Genomic DNA, 20,245 nt, shown 5'->3' on the forward strand with positions numbered 1-20,245 from the left:
CATCTGAGATTTTTTGTAAGTTTTGTTTATTTTAGATTCCTGTCAAGAAATTAACAGTGAAAATTCATAAATGTGTGAACTTCTTCCTTGTCATATTTACCAAGGCTGCAACTCACACATTCAGCAATTGACCCAATTCTCACACTCTCACACCACACCCCTTTATTCTCACGCCACGCCCCCTATTCTCACGCCACGCCCCCTATTCTCACGCCACACCCCCTTATTCTCACGCCACACCCCCTTATTCTCACGCCACACCCCCAGATTCTCACGCCACACCCCCAGATTCTCACGCCACACCCCCAGATTCTCACGTCACACCCCCCCAGATTCTCACGCCACCCCCCCAGATTCTCACGTCACACACCCCCCTATTCTCAAGCCACACCACCAGATTCTCACGCACACTCGTGCAGCAGTGAGGAAAACAAAAATGATACCAAATCATTTTATTATGGGACTATTAGTATTCTTATTCTTAGTAAACAATAGAATGTCAAGTCAACGACATCCCATAATAAAATGATTTTATTTAGATCAATCACAACTCATCGATCATGTCCAGATATCTGACTGGTGGTGGTGTCAGTATGGTGTCAGTGTGGATACATTAGAATTTTCTGTTATAGGATGTTATCTAAAGTGTCAGGGTTCAAGTGGGAGCTGCATCCAAGTCAATGATTAAGGCTGAAAAATCAGCCACCAGCACTTACAATAGAGCACACGTCAATCTGTGAACACGTCAAGCACACGTCAATCTGTGAACACGTCAAGCACACGTCAATCTGTGAACACGTCAAGCACACGTCAATCTGTGAACACGTCAAGCACACGTCAATCTGTGAACACGTCAAGCACACGTCAATCTGTGAACACGTCAAGCACACGTCAATCTGTGAACATGTTAATCTGTGAACACGTCAATCACACGTTAATCCATTTCTGTAAAATGTTTGAAAATTAAATATAATGTAAATCTCCCAAGAAATTCTGCACAGATACCAAATACTTTGACAATCAGTATAAACTTAATACACTTCTGCTAATGCAAGGATTTTGTGTTTGTATTTTTTCCACACCAAGCCACACCCCACCATAGGCCCCTCCCCCCACAACAAAAGCCCCGTCCCCCAAAAATCTCCCTCTAATCTGAACTCCAAAGTTGGCAGCCTGTATTTACACAGTGTTTGGTTAGCTAATGTTAACCTAAATAATACTGGCAGTGGAGACTATTAGCATTATTAAATGTAACTCAAAAAATAATACAATGCAGAATTTTGTTTAATTATAACAATTAAATATATGTAGTGTTAGCAGAGGAAATTAGCATTAATAAACCTGACTTTTAAAAAGAAACACCTCTTGAACTCTATCTAGTCAGCTCATATTACCCATATAGTGTGGGCAGAAGAGATCAGCATTATTTAACGTGTTTGACATCCTGGTGGGACTTGGATTGCCGTGGGCTCTGAAGACGATAGTCAACGGCTCAGTGGTAAAATCGTCCACTTTGTGATCGCTTAAACTGGTCTTGGATCATTAACCCTTGTGGTGCGGTGTTTTTAGGCTGATATTGGAATATAAAGTTTTATAGGCGCTTTATGCTCAGTGCTTAGCAATGTTCTGTCCCACTGAGTTAGGATGTCTCGTCACATTTATTTAAAGGACCTCAGTACATTCATCTCAGTGATCATTATAAACAACCCTGAGCTCTGCCTGTTCTCAGGATTGGAAATATGTGAAGGAAATGGGACATGACTAACATCACTTTATTTTAGCTCTGAATTCATTTTATTTCTAAAATATTTCTAAGGTTGTAAGTCTTCACACAACAGCAGCCCATGATTTTACTGATTTGTTTTTATTTTTCCCCAATTTCAGAGTTTGAACACAATTAACTAGTCAAATTAGGTTTGTTCCTGAGTTAGGCTACTGTATTTAGCTAAGATAAATTCCCGTGTGTGTGTGTGTGTGTGTGTGTGTGTGTGTGTGTGTGTGTGTGTGTGTGTGTGTGTGTGTGTGACTTGGCTGCAAAGAAGTAATAAAAGAAACTGAGCTGTGTGCATAAACAGTGTTTGCCCTCACATCAGTAATGTTGCTGTGGTTCCTGTTAGCGAAGTCTTAACCTCGTCTTTTCTGCTCTCTCGTTCAGGTGATGAACACTCAAGGGTTTGTGTACTCTGCCTTGCTGCTGCTTGGCTCCGTTGCTCTCACTGTGGGTGATTCTACACACACACACACACACACACACACACACACACACACGATTTTACTGACACAGTTGAAAAGCTGCTCTACTGAAGCTTGACTTTATCTTAAACATGTAAACAGCAAACTTTATTAGCTCTCATAAGACACTGCTGCAGTTGTCAAGTGCAACCAATGTCCTGGTGTATGGACAGTACACTTATAAAGGACTCTTCAAACTGGTGTATAGCTGCTTTTATAGTAAACCCCAGGGAATATGGCTTGTAGTGCAAGCATGAGTCTTATATTATACTTATATTAACTTATTTATGTATTCAAACTTTCCTGAATGCTTAAGCAAACAGATCAGAGATTGATTTGATAACTTTATGGGTGTGGCCTAATATTCTAATCACCATGCTTGATTGACTGGTTATAACTGATGAGGTTAAAGTTCAGACTGCTAAAATTTGCTTGTACTTGAATGACAATTTGCACAGACTTATAATAACTGGATAAAAGTCGAAGCTTTTTATTAGCATTTTGTTAAGGAGCAATGCAGCCCCCAGTGCAAGGGCTTGTTTAATGGCCAGTGGGTTTTCCAGCTCTGATATTTCTTCTGGATTCTTGCTAACATGACCAGAAGCAATTTTTGCCATATACAAGAGAGAGAAAAATAGAAGTTGATGAGAGAGCTACTGATTATTGCTGATAAGAACTAAATTGTGTTCTAAATATTCGACACTTCAGGTCCTTTTAAATGAGGAAAGAAACACTCACTTCTTCACCATATTATGGATCTTTTTCTTAACAACATGACCAGAAATGTTTTATACATGACATGATTGGTCCTCAGCTACGACTACAACGGCAACAACAAAAGCCTGTTCCAACTTGGTGCTTCTTCAGACGTTGAAAAAAATGAGTGTGAAAGTAAAACTGTAAACCTTCTGTCTTTATGTGACTGTGTGTTTAGTTCCTGGGACTCATTATCAACAAGTGGAAGCTGGACAAAAAGCTGGGTATGTACATGCTGCTCCTGTACAGCATCACCCTCTGCATCATGCTCGAGATGAACATGTTCACCTTCATCAACCTGCCCATGTGTCAGGGCCATTAAAATATCTGTATCTGTGTGTGTGTGTGTCTGTGTATATTTGTGTGTGTGTGTGTAGGTGGATATGTGTTTGTGCGTATGTGTGTGTATATTTTGTGTGTGTGTATGTGTATTTGTGTGCGTGTGTGTGCGAAATGCTGTAAAGTTTAGTGCAATGACACGTATGCAGCTAATTAAAAGTTTGTATGAACCATATGTCTTCTTCTTCTTCCTCCTCTTATATCTAATAGCTCTGAATTATTAATCGAGTTTATTCCTGATTGTAGTATAACGTACATGCTATAACCCATGCATTGTAGACAATGACATTCAGCTGAGGGGGGTGGAGGAAGAGAGCAACACTGGGGATGCGGACTTGTCCACGGACGATCCGGGAGAGGGGACAAGCAAGGACGATGCAAAGAAGTCCACGGACGATGGAGAGCCGACCTCACCGTTCTCTATACCAAGTAAGAAACATACAGAGCTAAGGAACGGGTGTGATGTTTCTGTACCTCTCTGTAACTGGAGAACAAATCACACTTATGGTAGATAATTAGTTGGAGTTGTGCATTTAGTAAACAATTAAAACCTCATTAAACAATCTCAGTTGATCCTTCATCAGAAAGCCAGAGGTGACAGAAGCAGGATAAACTCTGAGATGATGAAACCTTGAGCTTTAAATCCAAGTCTATTATATCCAAATGAAATGACATTTTATTACTCCATTGATGGAGAATTTAGTGCAAACTGTCCTAAGCAATTTCAGTCTTAAGGCCATCAGAGGAAGAACATCCACAGCTATCGTTATAGTTTCTCTGTGGTACCATCCACAGTTATCTCATGATGATCTTTAGGATGTTTGTCTCAGACCATCCTCAGCCTCAGCAAGTGAGTTTAAGGTGATGAGAAGTCCAGCCAGAAAAAAACGATGGATGAGACAGGTCTGTTTATCAGAATGCAAATTAGACGATTACTTACAAACAGCTGTATGTGGAATTGCTTCCATTACTACAGATGCTGCACCTTTTGTCCATCTTGACATCTGGTATAGCTGAGTATGACGAGAATAAAATTAGGGATTAATGGAAGATTCAGTTTAAAGCACACAGCAATGGGTTTTTTTTTTCTATTTAAATCTTCACCAGCTTTCAATGACACGATGGTTAATTTAATCTGTTCACTGTACTGTGGAAATGTCTTCAGTTCACATCCAACACTGGTTGAGTTTCTTTTTGAGTTTCCTTTTAGTTTAGTGTTAGTGTAAAAATATATTTTTGTAGAATACATTCATGACTTTTATGTTCAAGTTTATCTGTAAATGACAGAAACACTGCATGGTGTAAAAACTCTTTTCTAACTGCATGACTTTAAAACTCTCACCTTTTGGACTGCATAAAGATTACATTTACCACTGATAGTCAAAGAAAGCCATCTTTTATCATGCAGTTAAAAAAGGTATAAAGTTAATCTCTGTACAAACATACATCTGTTCCTGCATTATTTTATTAGTGAAATGTAAGAAGATGATCAGTGTTTCTAGAGTAGTAAAGGGTTTAAGGGCTTTAGTACATGGCAGTAATAAGGAGCTATAGTGAGGAGGATAATGAGACACTTTAATACTCCTTGTATCTGGAGAGATCTACAGATGATGATAAGTCTGGTGATGCAGTGGTGTGATGCTGATATGTACATTTTAATATGAGAGGAAATCAGAAAGCTCACTGTACCTGCATACTGATGAATCCTCTTCAGTTCTGTGGAAACGAATTACAACAAAACATCACGTCTTTAGATTTCAGATAAATTATTGGTATTTAATATTTAGATTTTGCAAAACATATATACCTAAAACATCTACTTTAGTCTATTATTAGAGACTTTTTTTAATCTAAAGTACAAAATAATGTCTCACCTGTTTCCTTTAACTTGTCATTGAGTGATTTAGTGAGTTTCTCATTCAGAGTGTGCTGAAGCTGAGACAGAGCTGTCCTCACAGTGTCCCCACTCACATCAGTGTTAATGCTGATCTCAGTCCAGTTCTTGGTGTGTGGAGGGCTGCACATGGAGGAGTAAATCTACAGTAGAGCAGGAGAGAGGAGAAATCCCTCAGCATGGTGAGTGTTGTTCTGTGATGTTCTGCATTGTCGGTGAGCAGAGAGAGGAACACTGACCTGTAGGACGTGGAGATGCTCCTCAGTGTGTGAGAGCTGCTCCAGCTCAGTGTCTCTCCTCTTTAGCACACTGATTTCCTGCTCCAGCTCTTTAATGAGTCCTTCAGCCTGCCTCTCTGCTGCTTTCTGCTTCTCCTCCATCATCTCCAGCAGCTCAGCCTGACTTCTCTCAATAGAGCGAATCAGAGCAGTGAAGACTTCAACAATGTCTGCTTTCTCTTTCTCTGTGCTTCTCTAAAAGAGGAACACATTTTCACTTCCATCAGAAAACACTGATAGTGAACTTTGTTCATTTCTACAAATAAGAATAAAACTACTGAATGTATCAGATATAAACTCATGTCATGTTTGTACACACTTTGCTTTGCTCTACTGAGTGTTGGATCTCTCTTATCTTCTTCAGTCGGTCCTGAACTGTCTCATGTTTCTGGCATATGTAGGCCTCCAGGTTCTCCACATGGTTTATTAGTTTGTGTTTCTTAAGTTTTGGAACATGATAATGTGGCTCTAAATGAATTTTACAGAAACTCAGTCCACAATCCAGACAGGATTTTAGGGCCTTCAGCTTCTCTCCACTGCAGGCATCACAAAGAACCTCAGGTTTGTCAGAACCACTTTTCTTCTTGAAGTAATCTGCAACCTCTCTCAGTGTTGTATTAATCTTCAGTTCAGGTCTCTTGGTGAATTTCTTGTTACATAATGGACAGCGACAGTGTTGACTCATGTCCCAGCACTGTGTAAGGCAGCTCTTACAGAAGTTGTGTCCACATGGAGTGGTGACTGGATCAGTGAGCACATCCACACAGATCGGACACAGCAGCAGATCTTTAGACAGGAGACTGCTGGAGTCATGAGACACTAGAAAAGAAAATGTTACACGTTGTTGATAAATGGTGTAAATAGATTAAACTGCATCTGTAGTTTAGGTGTGAAAATCACAGACCAGGGGTCTCATTTATAAAACTGTGTGTAGGACCCCTACTAAAAGTTTACGTACGTCCAAAAGCCAACAATGGCGTACGCCTGCAGGTTATAATTATATTAAACAAAATTGTTACAGTTTCTACTTTTTAATACTGTTAAACTCACCAAGAAGCCAGCCATCACGTACTGCGCCTGCATTTAGTCTGTTCCCTACACTGTTATGTGTCTAGATAAAGGGATCATGTGTTGAACCAGGCCAGCGTGCCACAATGTTTGTGAGGGTCGTGTTGGAGTCACATCTGATTTACACATTAATAGAATGCACATGCTTTCTGTTAACATAAGCAAATTCATTTTCAGATGGTGCCCTTATAGCAACATGAGCGCAGTCAATTGTGCCGATTACATTTGGGAAACCAGACATTGTGTAGACAGTGTACCAGACAGTGTAGGGGAACCTGATGTATCTCACACAGTGTAGGGGAACCTGATGGATCTCACACAGTGTAGGGGAACCTGATGGATCTCACACAGTGTAGGGGAACCTGATGGATCTCACACAGTGTAGGGGAACCTGATGGATCTCACACAGTGTAGGGAACCTGATGTACCGACTACCAATATTAAGTATACCATTCAAAACAACAGATATTATGGCACTCGGGGACGGCTGTGATACACCAGACCTATAGGGTGAGATGATATAGAATTATATAATTATTTCATATACAAAAAGGTTTTAGAGACAAAGTTGAGGATTACTTATATATATATATATATATATATATATATATATATATATATATTATATAAATAATTTACCTGTCTGCCAATTCCCGCTGGAAACAGCCGGTTGCCAAGAACTCCAGAGTGGTGAGGACTTGTATTTGGACTGGGATGGCATGGTTCTGGCATGTTGCCCTCTCTAATACTGGACCCAATTCAACACGCGTACGTTTCCAGCCCCGTTTTGTGCGTACGCACGCTTTGTGTATTACTTATAGGATGTACTTATTTTCCACCTGGGTTTGAAGGTTAGTGTACTTTTTAGGACTCCATATTGAAAGCTATGGTGTGTATATGCTACAAAAATGAAGGTGTGTGTGAAAGGCAGTCCTGCTGTGAAGAATAGAACCTGTTGAAGTCGTATAACCTGAGGTTGTGTTACAGTACATCAAACCTTAACATTGTGTAGACTGAACTGCATGAATTATGGTGAATAAAACCTTCTGTTCAGTGAATTCCAGTTGAAGTGAACCAGTAAAAAGCTACATTTACTTATTACACTTGGCTAATTTGTTTATGTGGCATAAGGCATTCACACCCCACACCAGTCAGCTTGTTAACTGGGTGTATTGGGTGTATTACACCGGGGTGTGTTGGGTGTATTACACCGGTGTTTACTGGGTGTATTACACCAGGGTGCATTGGGTGTATTACACCAGGGTGTATTGGGTGTATTACACCAGGGTGTATTGGGTTTATTGGGTGTATTACACCGGGGTGTATTGGGTGTATTACACTGGGGTGTGTTGGGTGTATTACACTGGGGTGTGTTGGGTGTATTACACTGGGGTGTGTTGGGTGTATTACACTGGGGTGTGTTGGGTGTATTACACCGGGGTGTGTTGGGTGTATTACACCGGGGTGTGTTGGGTGTATTACACCGGGGTGTGTTGGGTGTATTACACCGGGGTGTGTTGGGTGTATTACACCGGGGTGTGTTGGGTGTATTACACCGGGGTGTGTTGGGTGTATTACACCGGGGTGTGTTGGGTTTATTGGGTGTATTACACCGGGGTGTATTGGGTTTATTGGGTGTATTACACCGGGGTGTATTGGGTTTATTGGGTGTATTACACCGGGGTGTATTGGGTGTATTACACCGGGGTGTGTTGGGTGTATTACACCGGGGTGTATTGGGTTTACTGGGTGTATTACACCGGGGTGTGTTGTGTGTATTACACCGGGGTGTGTTGTGTGTATTACACCAGGGTGCATTGGGTGTATTACACCGGGGTGTATTGGGTTTGTTGGGTGTATTACACCGGGGTGTGTTGGGTGTATTACACTGGGGTGTGTTGGGTGTATTACACCGGGGTGTATTGGGTTTACTGGGTGTATTACACCGGGGTGTGTTGGGTGTATTACACCGGGGTGTATTACACCGGGGTGTATTGGGTTTATTGGGTGTATTACCTCGGGGTGTGTTGGGTGTATTACACCGGGGTTTACTGGGTGTATTACACCGGGGTGTATTGGGTTTACTGGGTGTATTACACCGGGGTTTACTGGGTGTATTACACCGGGGTGTATTGGGTTTACTGGGTGTATTACACCGGGGTTTACTGGGTGTATTACACCGGGGTGTATTGGGTTTACTGGGTGTATTACACCGGGGTGTATTGGGTTTACTGGGTGTATTACACTGGGGTGTATTGGGTTTACTGGGTGTATTACACCGGGGTGTGTTGGGTTTACTGGGTGTATTACACCGGGGTTTACTGGGTGTATTACACCGGGGTGTATTGGGTTTACTGGGTGTATTACACCGGGGTGTATTGGGTGTATTACACCGGGGTGTATTGGGTGTATTACACCGGGGTGTATTGGGTGTATTACACCGGGGTGTATTGGGTTTACTGGGTGTATTACACCGGGGTGTATTGGGTGTATTACACCGGGGTGTATTGGGTTTACTGGGTGTATTACACCGGGGTGTATTGGGTGTATTACACCGGGGTGTGTTGGGTGTATTACACCGGGGTGTGTTGGGTGTATTACATTGGGGTGTGTTGGGTGTATTACACCGGGGTGTGTTGGGTGTATTACACCGGGGTGTGTTGGGTTTACTGGGTGTATTACACCGGGGTGTGTTGGGTTTACTGGGTGTATTACACCGGGGTGTATTGATGGTAATTTGAATGAACACTCAGTGTGTGTCATACTTATTGAAATACTACACATATATGTGTCACCTGTTAAAATGCTCAGCCACATCTGTAACACAAACCAATGGCCTTCAGAATGTTACAGTAATCCTATTTAAATAAATAAACAAAACAGGAAATTGATCACTCTTCTTTATTGGTGCTGACGCTCTGTGCTGTGGAGTCTAGTCTGGTGTTGTGTCCCGGTTGTCTTTCTGTATTCAGTTCTGTGGTTTAATTAAATAAATAAATAAAACACACTTTCATTTCTAGAGTATATTTTGTGCACATAAAACGAAGCTCATGGAGCAATCAGTGTCAGATGTTGATTTATTTTTGTTTGTTGTTGCTGTAGCTATGGCGATTACCCGGCTCTGCCGGACCGCTCCCAGCATGAGCGAGACCCCTGGTACCAGTGGGACCATCCGGAACTGGGGAGAGCCGGTACACCTACACTCACTCACACCCAATCACACCTGGCCAAAGTGAATAAGATCAAGTCAAGTAGCTTTTATTGTCCTTTTAGCAGTATGTAGCTGATGCAGTACACAGGGACATGAGACAAAGTTTCTCCAGGATCATGGAGTCGCAAAAAAAACACCAGAGCTAAGGAATTAAGTCCTAGTGCAACAGTGTGAGACAAGGACAGAAAAGGGTGTATATATATATATACACACGCACACAAAATTAGTTTAAAGATATTAATAAAAAATATTATATATCCCTATCCCTAATGAGCAAGCCGGAGGCGGCGAGGTAAACCACCCTGAGATGATTAGAGGAAGGAACCTTGAGAGGAACCAGACTCAGAAGTGAACCTCATCCCCATCTGGGTGACACTCTACAGTAAATAGTGTAAATGTAAATAATGTCCTTTCTACGACAGTTTATAACAGTGCAGCCGAGAGCTCCTGAGGAACTAATGGGTCATTATAAACTCTGAGTTCAGCTCAGACCTGATTGCTGATAAACACCAGAACATACAGCTGACTGACACAACATTGGTACAGAAGAAGACATGACCGTCTCCGGGTGGCTTCATACACAACAACCCCATGAGACACTGATGATCATGTAGATCAATCCCTGACAGGGTGACCACCAGGTATTGAGACTCCAACCAGGGGTAGAATATCAGGACTGATGAAGTAGCTCCATAAGAAGATACGATCATTCCAGTGTGCATATTGTATTATAAAGTACATTGTGCAACAGTTATAAACATGTACAAACGTATGTAGTAGCAGCAGTTAAATGAGGTATTGAAATGTAGTGTGCAAAAAGAAATGTATACAGAATGTATAATATAGAGACTTAAGCATTTCTGTACGTCCCTCTGGATACAGCGTCTGCCAAATGCTGTAGATGTAAATATAATCAACCCAAAACTAATCACACAAACAAACTGAACTGTATCTTACCGAAATCAACCAAACTGAAACTAATCATAACGTGCATAATGATTTACATGCCCTGGGTTTGGGACTGAGGAAGCTCAATGGATAAGGCATTCTGTTCAAACCCCTGCACCACCCAGCTGCCCCTGCTGGACCCCTTACCAAGGACTTGTGCTCAGTTGTTCACACCAGATAAATGTACATTATAATGTCTGTAGACATCTTAAAGTCCGTCTGGATTCAGGGATCTGCATTGTCAATATAATCACACCTAATCAAATCTAATTTATAGCACGTGTGTGTACAGGCTTTAATATCCTCAACGTGTGTGTGTGTGTGTGTGTGTGTGTGTGTGTGTGTGTGTGTGGATGCACTTTGACTTTGACATGTACATCAGGAACAGAGTGGACACGTCTCCCAGCCCTGTCGACTGGTCCACCATGTGCAAGCGGTTCTTAGGGTTCTTCACCTTCATGATGGTCATGTTTGGCCTGGGGGAGGTGTTCCCTGCTTACCGACCTGTAGTAAGTCTCTCTCTCACACACACACACACACACACACACACACATACACACACTACAGTACAGTACAGTACAGCCATTAGGGCAATATACCTTTTAGAGTAGCAATACTACACACACATAATAAATGTACAGAAAATACATCAAACACACAAATCTGGACTGTATTGAGACTGAAGTGTATAGCAGTGTTTTATTAATGTTTGGCTGTTCAGTCAAACACACAAACAGGTTTCCCTCCTGTGTAGCACCTCTAACCGTACTATACACATGCACTGTCCACTTTATTAGGAACACCATTGTTTTCTAATCAACCAATCACGTGGCAGCAGCACAATGTATAAAATCCTACAGATTCAGGTGAAGAGCTGCAGTTTCCTGTTCATGTAAAGCAGAACTAAAAGTCTGATCTCTGAGACTGTAACTGTGGTACGACTTGGTGTCAGATGGGTTAGTTTGAGTTTTTATAACTTCTGCCCTCCTCCTGGGATTTTCACACACAACAGTCTCTAGAACTGACACAAAATGCTGCAGACAAACAGAAAATCTGTGATGAGCAACAGTACTGTGGTGGACAAGAGGTGCTGGGGAGCTTTCTTTACTAGTCCCTTATTGAGGGTGGACAATGGGAAGTCCTCAGTAACATGAACATTAAGAAACCTGAAGCTGTTGACCATCCCCAAGCGTCCAACTCTATGGTGAAGGGGTTTCTCAGTCGTGTCTCTCTCCATCTAACTGGCCAACACATACTTTTATGACATGACCAGAGATTCACTTGTGCTCTTCTGTCAGGTCAGACCAGTCTGATCATTGTCTTCTGATTCTCCTCTGATTCTCCTCTGTAATCAACAAGGTGTTTCAAGGTGTTTTTTTTCCACAACACTCTGTATAAACTCTAAACTCTAATGTGTTCAAATCCCAGCAGGAGATCAGCTAGTTTCTGCTTGTCTTTCACTTCATTGATTGAATGTTTTGATTATTTTTGTGTATTAGAAATTGTGTTGGTTTTGTGTGCAGGCCCCAAAGCAGTATCCCTACAACAACCTTTATCTGGAACATGGTGGAGATCCAGAGAAGCAGACAGAACCTGCTAAACATTATGAGATTTAAACTGGTATCTTGTGCATTTTATTATTGTGTATGTGCAAAATAAAGTTAATGCTGAAACTATTCAAGGTTTTTGTTTAATGTCTGGCTTTAATGTTTTAATGCAATGTTGTTGTTTTTTTAGAGAGAGGAGAAAATTGTTAGGTGTGACTGTAATCAGGTGATGGACAATGTACATTATGTGTAAGGTGCAGACAGGGACTCCATCAACACTAGCTATGACATCATAACTAAACGAGCCAGAAGGTGACACAGACATGACGGCTTCGCGGGATGTAAAGCGTCCCACAACTCCACAGTCTGTAAACCTGAGCGACATGTGATGGTGGTAAGGAGACAACATCCAGACATCACAGTTCACCAAACACTCGATGCTCATGAACCCTCCAGATCTGCTCCTTTACCTGGGAAAAGCTATTCATAAACATCTAAACTAAACAGATGTGTTTTTATCCTGGACTTAAACACTGACACTGTGTCTGAGTCCTGAACACTAATTTAAGTCTGTTCCATAACTGTGGGGCTCTGTGAGAAAAACTTCTGCCCCCTGCTGGAGACTTTTGTACTTGAGGTACCAACAAATATCCTGCACCTTTAGATCGATGTAGGTGTGACGGGTCATAAAACACTAAGGGCCAGTTGTTCAAAGGTAAGCTGATCAGAATTATGGTTATCGGATTGGATCGAATCTTGAAAATGGGTTGTTCAAAAGGGAGAGAAGGAATCTGAAATCCGATTAGATTACGAAATCCAATCCTAGTTTTAATCTGGATCAAACCTTCACTTTGTGGTGTTCAAAACTTGTCAGAAGGATTTGGATCATTTTTGATCCAAAAAAACAGGATTATCGTGATCCCAATTTAGCCTTTTTAGACATTTAGCCTTTTAATTTTTCTAAGCCGTTTTCAAAATATCCACAATGTATTTGTTAATGTATATTTACTTTTTATGACTCAGATGAGGGGTCATAAAATAAATTATGAATGGAAGTGGATGTTTTTTATTTTTGGGTTTTGTCTCAAAATAAAAAACTCTTATCCCATGTTGGCTCTTCTACCTGTTCTTTACAATTCAATTCAATTCTAGTTTATTTGTACAGCGCTTTTTACAGTAGACATTGTCTCAAAGCAGCTTTACAGAACATAAACATAGAGGAGATGGTTAATATAAGAATAATATAAAGATTAATAGAATACAAAATTCAAGATTAATATTAGACATATTTAGTTCACAATGTGTTTGTATTTATCCCCAATGAACAAGTCTGAGGTGACTCAGGTGATTGTGGAGAGGAAAAACTCCCTTAGATGGTAAAGGAAGAAACCTTGAGAGGAACCAGACTCAAAGGGGAACCTCATCCTCATCTGGGTGACACTGGGGGTGTGATTATATAACCTCATCCTCATCTGGGTGACACTGGGGGTGTGATTATATAACCTCATCCTCATCTGGGTGACACTGGGGGTGTGATTATATAACCTCATCCTCATCTGGGTGACACTGGGGGTGTGATTATATATTATATATACAGTCTGTGTACGTCTGACTAAAGATATGAGTTTCTAATCTACATTTAAACTGGGAAAGTGTGTCTGAGCCCCGAACACTATCAGGAAGACTATTCCAAAGTTTGGGAGCTAAATAAGAAAACGCTCTACCACCTTTAGTAGACTTAGATATTCTGGGAACTAGCAGAAGTCCTGAGTTTTGTGATGTCAGAGAGCGTGAAGGATTGTAACGTGTTAGAAGACTAGTTAGATACATGGGAGCTAAACCATTAAGAGCCTTGTACGTAAGTAGCAGCAGTTTGTAATCAGTTCTAAACTTAACAGGTAGCCAGTGTAGAGATGATAACATTGGGGTTAAAGGTCATACTTTCTTGTCCTAGTGAGAACTCTGGCAGCTGCATTTTGGACTAACTGTAACCTATTTATTAAAGATGCAGGACAACCACCTAGTAATGCATTACAATAGTCCAGTCTAGAGGTCATGAAGGCATCAACTGGCTTCTCAGCATCAGATACAGACAGGATGTTTCTCAGCTTGGTGATATTTCTAAGGTGAAGAAGGCTGTGTTTGTAATATGGTGATATGAGTTTAAAGACAAGTTACTGTCTAATAAACACCAGGTCTTTCACTGTCGAGCTACTAGTAACAGTACATCCCTCTAAATGGGAGTTAAGTTTTGAGAGTTTCTGTGCACTGGTTTTTGGACCTATAAGTAATATTTCTGTCTTATTGGAGTTTAATAACTACAATAAAAAATAACAATTACAGCTCATCCAGTCTTTTATCTCTCTAAGGCACTGAGTTAATTTGGAAACTGTGGCTATTTCATCTCGTTTTGATGAGATATATAACTGTGTGTCGTCAGCATAACAATGGAAACTAATCCCATGCCTTCTAATAATGTTCCCTAATGGAAGCATGTATATCGAGAAGAGCAGAGGTCCTAGAACTGATCCTTGAGGGACATCATAATTAACTGGTAGTAAACTGGAGGATTCACCATTTAATTCTACAAAATGGTATCGATCAGACAGGTAGGATCTAAACCAGCTTAAAGCCTGACCATGAATATGTCGGAACTTCGAGCCCACCTCCAAGTGGCCACATCGCAGGGTGACCTCCACACTCAGACTTTTGGTTAATAAAGACTGTTTTATTTAGACTTAACTGATAACTTACTTACTTACTATAATTACTACAAACAAAACACAGAGAAAACTCCTCAGACCTGGATGAGAATGAGCAAACTTCTTTATTGGGGTCAATCAGCCAACAATTCTCTAAGAGAAATTGCCAAGTTGAAAAACCCAAAAAGATCATCTTCATGCAATCAAAAACAAAACACCACGACCCTCAAAAAATCTCCTCAATATATATACCCTGGTGCTCCTAGGCACCTCCTCTTTGGTTCCCAGTATTTCTTAGAGTCCCACGGTGAATTTCCACCTGGTGACCTCATATCACCTTATTTACCGGCATCACCTCCTATGTTTTCTAAATACACTAACATCCTGTTCACTAATTTCCCCTTATTTCCCAGCAACTTTTACCCATATGCCCATTTATGGATTTTCCTCCCCTTAGTTCCCAGGACCTAGGAACCAAGATCTTCTTCATTCTACATAACAGTTTCAGACACTTCAGAAGCCTAATTGTTTCCCAGCTCTTGTTTCAGCACTAAGCATCGTGATTAGCGAGAGGATGTTGTTTAAGATTTGGGCCCCTGCCCCATGTCCTGATGGAGTGAAGTCCATCTGTAGGACGAACGAGTGGACGGAGGAGAGGAAGCAGAGGAGAGTATGGGTTTAATGAGATTTTAGAGCAGTGGGTGGGATGGTTTTAATTGCTACTGAGGATAGGTTTAGTGGTATAGAGTTGGGTGCTCCGTGTGTGTGTGTGTGTGGGGGGGGTGGAGAAACTTAATCATCTGAGTGTGTGTGTGTGTGTGTGTGTGTGGAAAACCCATTCTTTTCTAGAATAATCTTAGCCAAAATGGAAGGTTTTTTTTGAAGATCTTTTGAAGATTTAGAGAGAGTTGGACTTCTGCTGCAAAAGAAAAAATAAGGAGCAAACGTCAGACATCAGATATGATTTGGTTGATCAGCTACAAAAAAAAAAGCCTTTAACACCTAAATCAAGTTTGTGATTTTGTGTATCTAATGTACTGTCTGAACTGATTCACATGTTTTTTTGTCCAGCGTGTAAATATTACAGTGAGAAGTAAAGGAGGCTGATGTGTGTATCCACCATACCGTTGTGTCTCAGCGCCCCCAGCTGGACACTGCTGCCTTCCCCAGACTCTCTGTTTTCTCAGTCACCCAACTAAGTCCCCATGCTTTTGTTGACTTTGAAAAAAGATCACAAAGCTTCCCCACTCAGCATGAGGGGACAAAAGAGCAGATAGAGGGGATACACAGAGTTTTACTCCAGTCAAAACCACACACACACACACACACACACACACACACACACACACACACAAACACACATACACACATACACATGCATACACATACACACACACACACACATACACACACACAAACACACACACACGCGCACACACACACAAACACACATACACACACACACATACACACACACATACACACACATACACACACACACACACACAAACACACAAACACACGCACACACACACACACACATACACACACATACACACACACACACATACACACGGACACATACACACACACACATACACACACATACACACACACACACATACACACGGACACATACACACACATACACACACACACACGCACACACATACACACACATACATACACACACACACACATACACACGGACACATACACACACACACATACACACACATACACACACACACACATACACACGGACACATACACACACATACACACACACACACACGCACACACACACACACACACATACAGCCACGTCCCTTACCATATCTTGATAAAAGTAACTGAGCTAATGTTTACATGCAGTCGTCTGTGTACACATGGCTACTCTGAGCCGAAGGGCATGTGGGACGCAGCTTGGCAACTGGATCTTTTAGTAAAGCAGTCACTGCCTTTATTGCCCTGGGTTCCTGGAAAAGGAAAAGCTTTTTGTGTGACAAGGACAGGGCCATGGTGATAACATGGAAGTGCACAACAGACTGACTGACTGACTGTGTGTCTGCGTGACTGACTGACTGAGTGTCTGTCTGACTGACTGTGTCTGACTGACTGAATATATGTCTGTCTGACTGTGTGTCTGTCTGAATGACTGACTGACTGACTGACTGTGTCTGACTGACTGAATATATGTCTGTCTGACTGTGTGTCTGTCTGAATGACTGACTGACTGACTGAATGTGTGTCTGACTGACTGAATGACTATGTATGTCTGACTGACTGACTGACTAAAATGTTTGTCTGACTGACTGATTGTGTGTCTGTCTGACTGACTGTGTGTCTGTCTGACTGACTGATTGTGTGTCTGTCTGACTGACTGATTGTGTGTCTGTCTGACTGACTGTGTCTGACTGACTGACTGACTGACTAAATGTGTGTCTGACTGACTGACTAAATGTGTGTCTGACTGTCTGACTGACTGACTAAATGTGTGTCTGACTGACTAAATGTTTGTCTGACTGACTGAATGTGTGTCTGTCTGACTGACTGACTAAATGTTTGTCTGACTGACTGATTTTGTGTCTGTCTGACTGAATGTGTGTCTGACTGACTGACTGACTGACTAAATGTTTGTCTGGCTGACTGATTGTGTGTCTGTCTGACTGACTGACTAAATGTTTGTCTGACTGACTGATTGTGTGTCTGTCTGACTGACTGACTAAATGTTTGTCTGACTGACTGATTGTGTGTCTGTCTGACTGACTGACTAAATGTTTGTCTGACTGACTGATTGTGTGTCTGTCTGACTGACTGACTAAATGTTTGTCTGACTGACTGAATGTTTGTCTGACTGACTGACTGTGTGTCTGTCTGACTGACTGACTAAAGTGTGACTGACTGATGTGTCTGTCTGACTGACTGACTAAATGTTTGTCTGACTGACTGATTGTGTGTCTGTCTGACTGACTGACTAAATGTTTGTCTGACTGACTGATTGTGTGTCTGTCTGACTGACTGACTAAATGTTTGTCTGACTGACTGATTGTGTGTGTGTCTGACTGACTGACTAAATGTTTGTCTGACTGACTGATTGTGTGTCTGTCTGACTGACTGACTAAATGTTTGTCTGACTGACTGAATGTTTGTCTGACTGACTGAATGTGTGTCTGTCTGACTGACTAAATGTTTGTCTGACTGACTGAATGTGTGTCTGTCTGACTGACTGACTAAATGTTTGTCTGACTGACTGATTGTGTGTCTGTCTGTCTGACTGACTGACTAAATGTTTGTCTGACTGACTGAATGTTTGTCTGACTGACTGATTGTGTGTCTGTCTGACAGACTGACTAAATGTTTGTCTGACTGACTGATTGTGTGTGTGTCTGACTGACTGACTGACTAAATGTTTATCTAACTGACTAAATGTTTGTCTGACTGACTGATTGTGTGTCTGTCTGACTGACTGACTAAATGTTTGTCTGACTGACTGATTGTGTGTCTGTCTGACTGACTAAATGTTTGTCTGACTGACTGATTGTGTGTCTGTCTGACTGAATGTTTGTCTGACTGACTGATTGTGTGTCTGTCTGACTGACTAAATGTTTGTCTGACTGACTGATTGTGTGTCTGACTGACTGACTGACTGACTAAATGTTTGTCTGACTGACTGATTGTGTGTCTGACTGACAGACTGACTGACTGACTAAATGCGTGTCTGTCTGACTGACTGACTAACTGTGTGTCTGAGTGAGTGATTGTGTGTCTGTCTGACTGACAGACTGACTAACTGTGTGTCTGACTGACTGATTGTGTGTCTGTCTGACTGACAGACTGACTAAATGTGTGTCTGACTGACCGACTAAATGTTTGTCTGACTGACTAATGTGTGTCTGTCTGACTGACTGACTGACTGACTAAATGTTTGTATGACTGACTGATTGTGTGTCTGACTGACTGACTGACTAAATGTTTGTCTGACTGACTGAATGTCTGTCTGTCTGACTGAGTGACTGACTGACTAAATGTTTGTCTGACTGACTGACTAAATGTTTGTCTGACTGACTGACTAAATGTTTGTCTGACTGACTGATTGTGTGTCTGACTGACTGACTGACTAAATGTTTGTCTGACTGACTGAATGTGTGTCTGTCTGGCTGACTGACTGACTGACTAAATGTTTGTCTGACTGACTGAATGTGTGTCTGTCTGACTGACTGACTAAATGTTTGTCTGACTGACTGATTGTGTGTCTGTCTGACTGACTGACTAAATGTTTGTCTGACTGACTGAATGTTTGTCTGACTGACTGAATGTGTGTCTGACTGACTAAATGTTTGTCTGACTGACTGAATGTGTGTCTGTCTGACTGACCGACTAAATGTTTGTCTGACTGACTGATTGTGTGTCTGTCTGTCTGACTGACTGACTAAATGTTTGTCTGACTGACTGATTGTGTGTCTGTCTGACTGACTGACTGACTAAATGTTTATCTGACTGACTAAATGTTTGTCTGACTGACTGATTGTGTGTCTGTCTGACTGACTAAATGTTTGTCTGACTGACTGATTGTGTGTCTGTCTGACTGACTGACTGACTAAATGTTTGTCTGACTGACTGATTGTGTGTCTGACTGACAGACTGACTGACTGACTAAATGCGTGTCTGTCTGACTGACCGACTAAATGTTTGTCAGACTGACTGATTGTGTCTGTCTGACTGACTAACTGACTGACTGACTAAATGTTTGTCTGACTGACTGACTGACTGACTGAATGTGAGGGCTTGTTTGATTCGTTAGGACCTGGGCTATAAATATGACATAGACTTAGAATTTTTGAATATCCCAATGAGAAGTTAGAGCGGCAAAACAAGATGATGGCGCACTTCTGTTTCCAGTTATCGGAACACAAACGGAATATTTGCGGCGCGACCAGAGCATTTTGGATTAAAAGGCTTACAGATTTCAATTCTGGACCTGGACCTGTGTGGATTTTTGTGGATTATTTGTTTTGGAATACATTACCCCAGTGAAGAAAGAGACGCGTCTAAAGGTAAGGGAAAAACCGGTCTAGTGCCACCTAGGTCAGTTTTGTCAAATTTTTTTCTAATAGTATGAAGGCTGTGAATCATATTATGCTTTGTGTGTGGGCTTAAAAAATATTGAGAGTAAAAACTTTACTAGGTAAATAGGTTTTTTCGTGTTTTTAGAGGATTTGATGCTTTAAAGATGAAATGAAGCTGGTTTCCGGGTCATCCCCTAGTGG

General features: G+C 41.4%; 1 protein-coding gene and 1 long non-coding RNA gene across 7 annotated transcripts in view; one reads left to right on the forward strand and one right to left on the reverse strand.

The window, feature by feature from the left end:
* Positions 1 to 20,245, forward strand: part of LOC113637319 (sodium/potassium/calcium exchanger 1-like) — a 319,664-nt gene that overhangs the window by 11,319 nt on the left and 288,100 nt on the right. For 5 of the 6 annotated variants that reach the window (XM_047811817.1, XM_047811820.1, XM_047811819.1 and 2 more), the window contains 6 exons: positions 2,156 to 2,218; positions 3,167 to 3,212; positions 3,607 to 3,756; positions 9,670 to 9,758; positions 11,080 to 11,235; positions 12,250 to 12,402. The exons of the other annotated variant lie outside the window; for it this stretch is intronic. In XM_047811817.1, the coding sequence (XP_047667773.1) occupies positions 2,156 to 2,218; positions 3,167 to 3,212; positions 3,607 to 3,756; positions 9,670 to 9,758; positions 11,080 to 11,235; positions 12,250 to 12,342 (597 nt within the window). In that variant the 3' untranslated portion in view covers positions 12,343 to 12,402. Of the gene's footprint in view, positions 1 to 2,155; positions 2,219 to 3,166; positions 3,213 to 3,606; positions 3,757 to 9,669; positions 9,759 to 11,079; positions 11,236 to 12,249; positions 12,403 to 20,245 lie in introns of those variants that run through there. 6 annotated transcript variants of the gene reach the window in all.
* Positions 1,267 to 11,134, reverse strand: LOC125140927. Its single transcript, XR_007140251.1, has 2 exons — positions 11,036 to 11,134; positions 1,267 to 2,026 (listed from the first exon to the last, which is right to left on the reverse strand). It is a non-coding gene; the product is annotated as an uncharacterized LOC125140927 (long non-coding RNA).

This window comes from Tachysurus fulvidraco, chromosome 3 (assembly GCF_022655615.1).
Source record: "Tachysurus fulvidraco isolate hzauxx_2018 chromosome 3, HZAU_PFXX_2.0, whole genome shotgun sequence".
Taxonomy (NCBI): domain Eukaryota; kingdom Metazoa; phylum Chordata; class Actinopteri; order Siluriformes; family Bagridae; genus Tachysurus; species Tachysurus fulvidraco.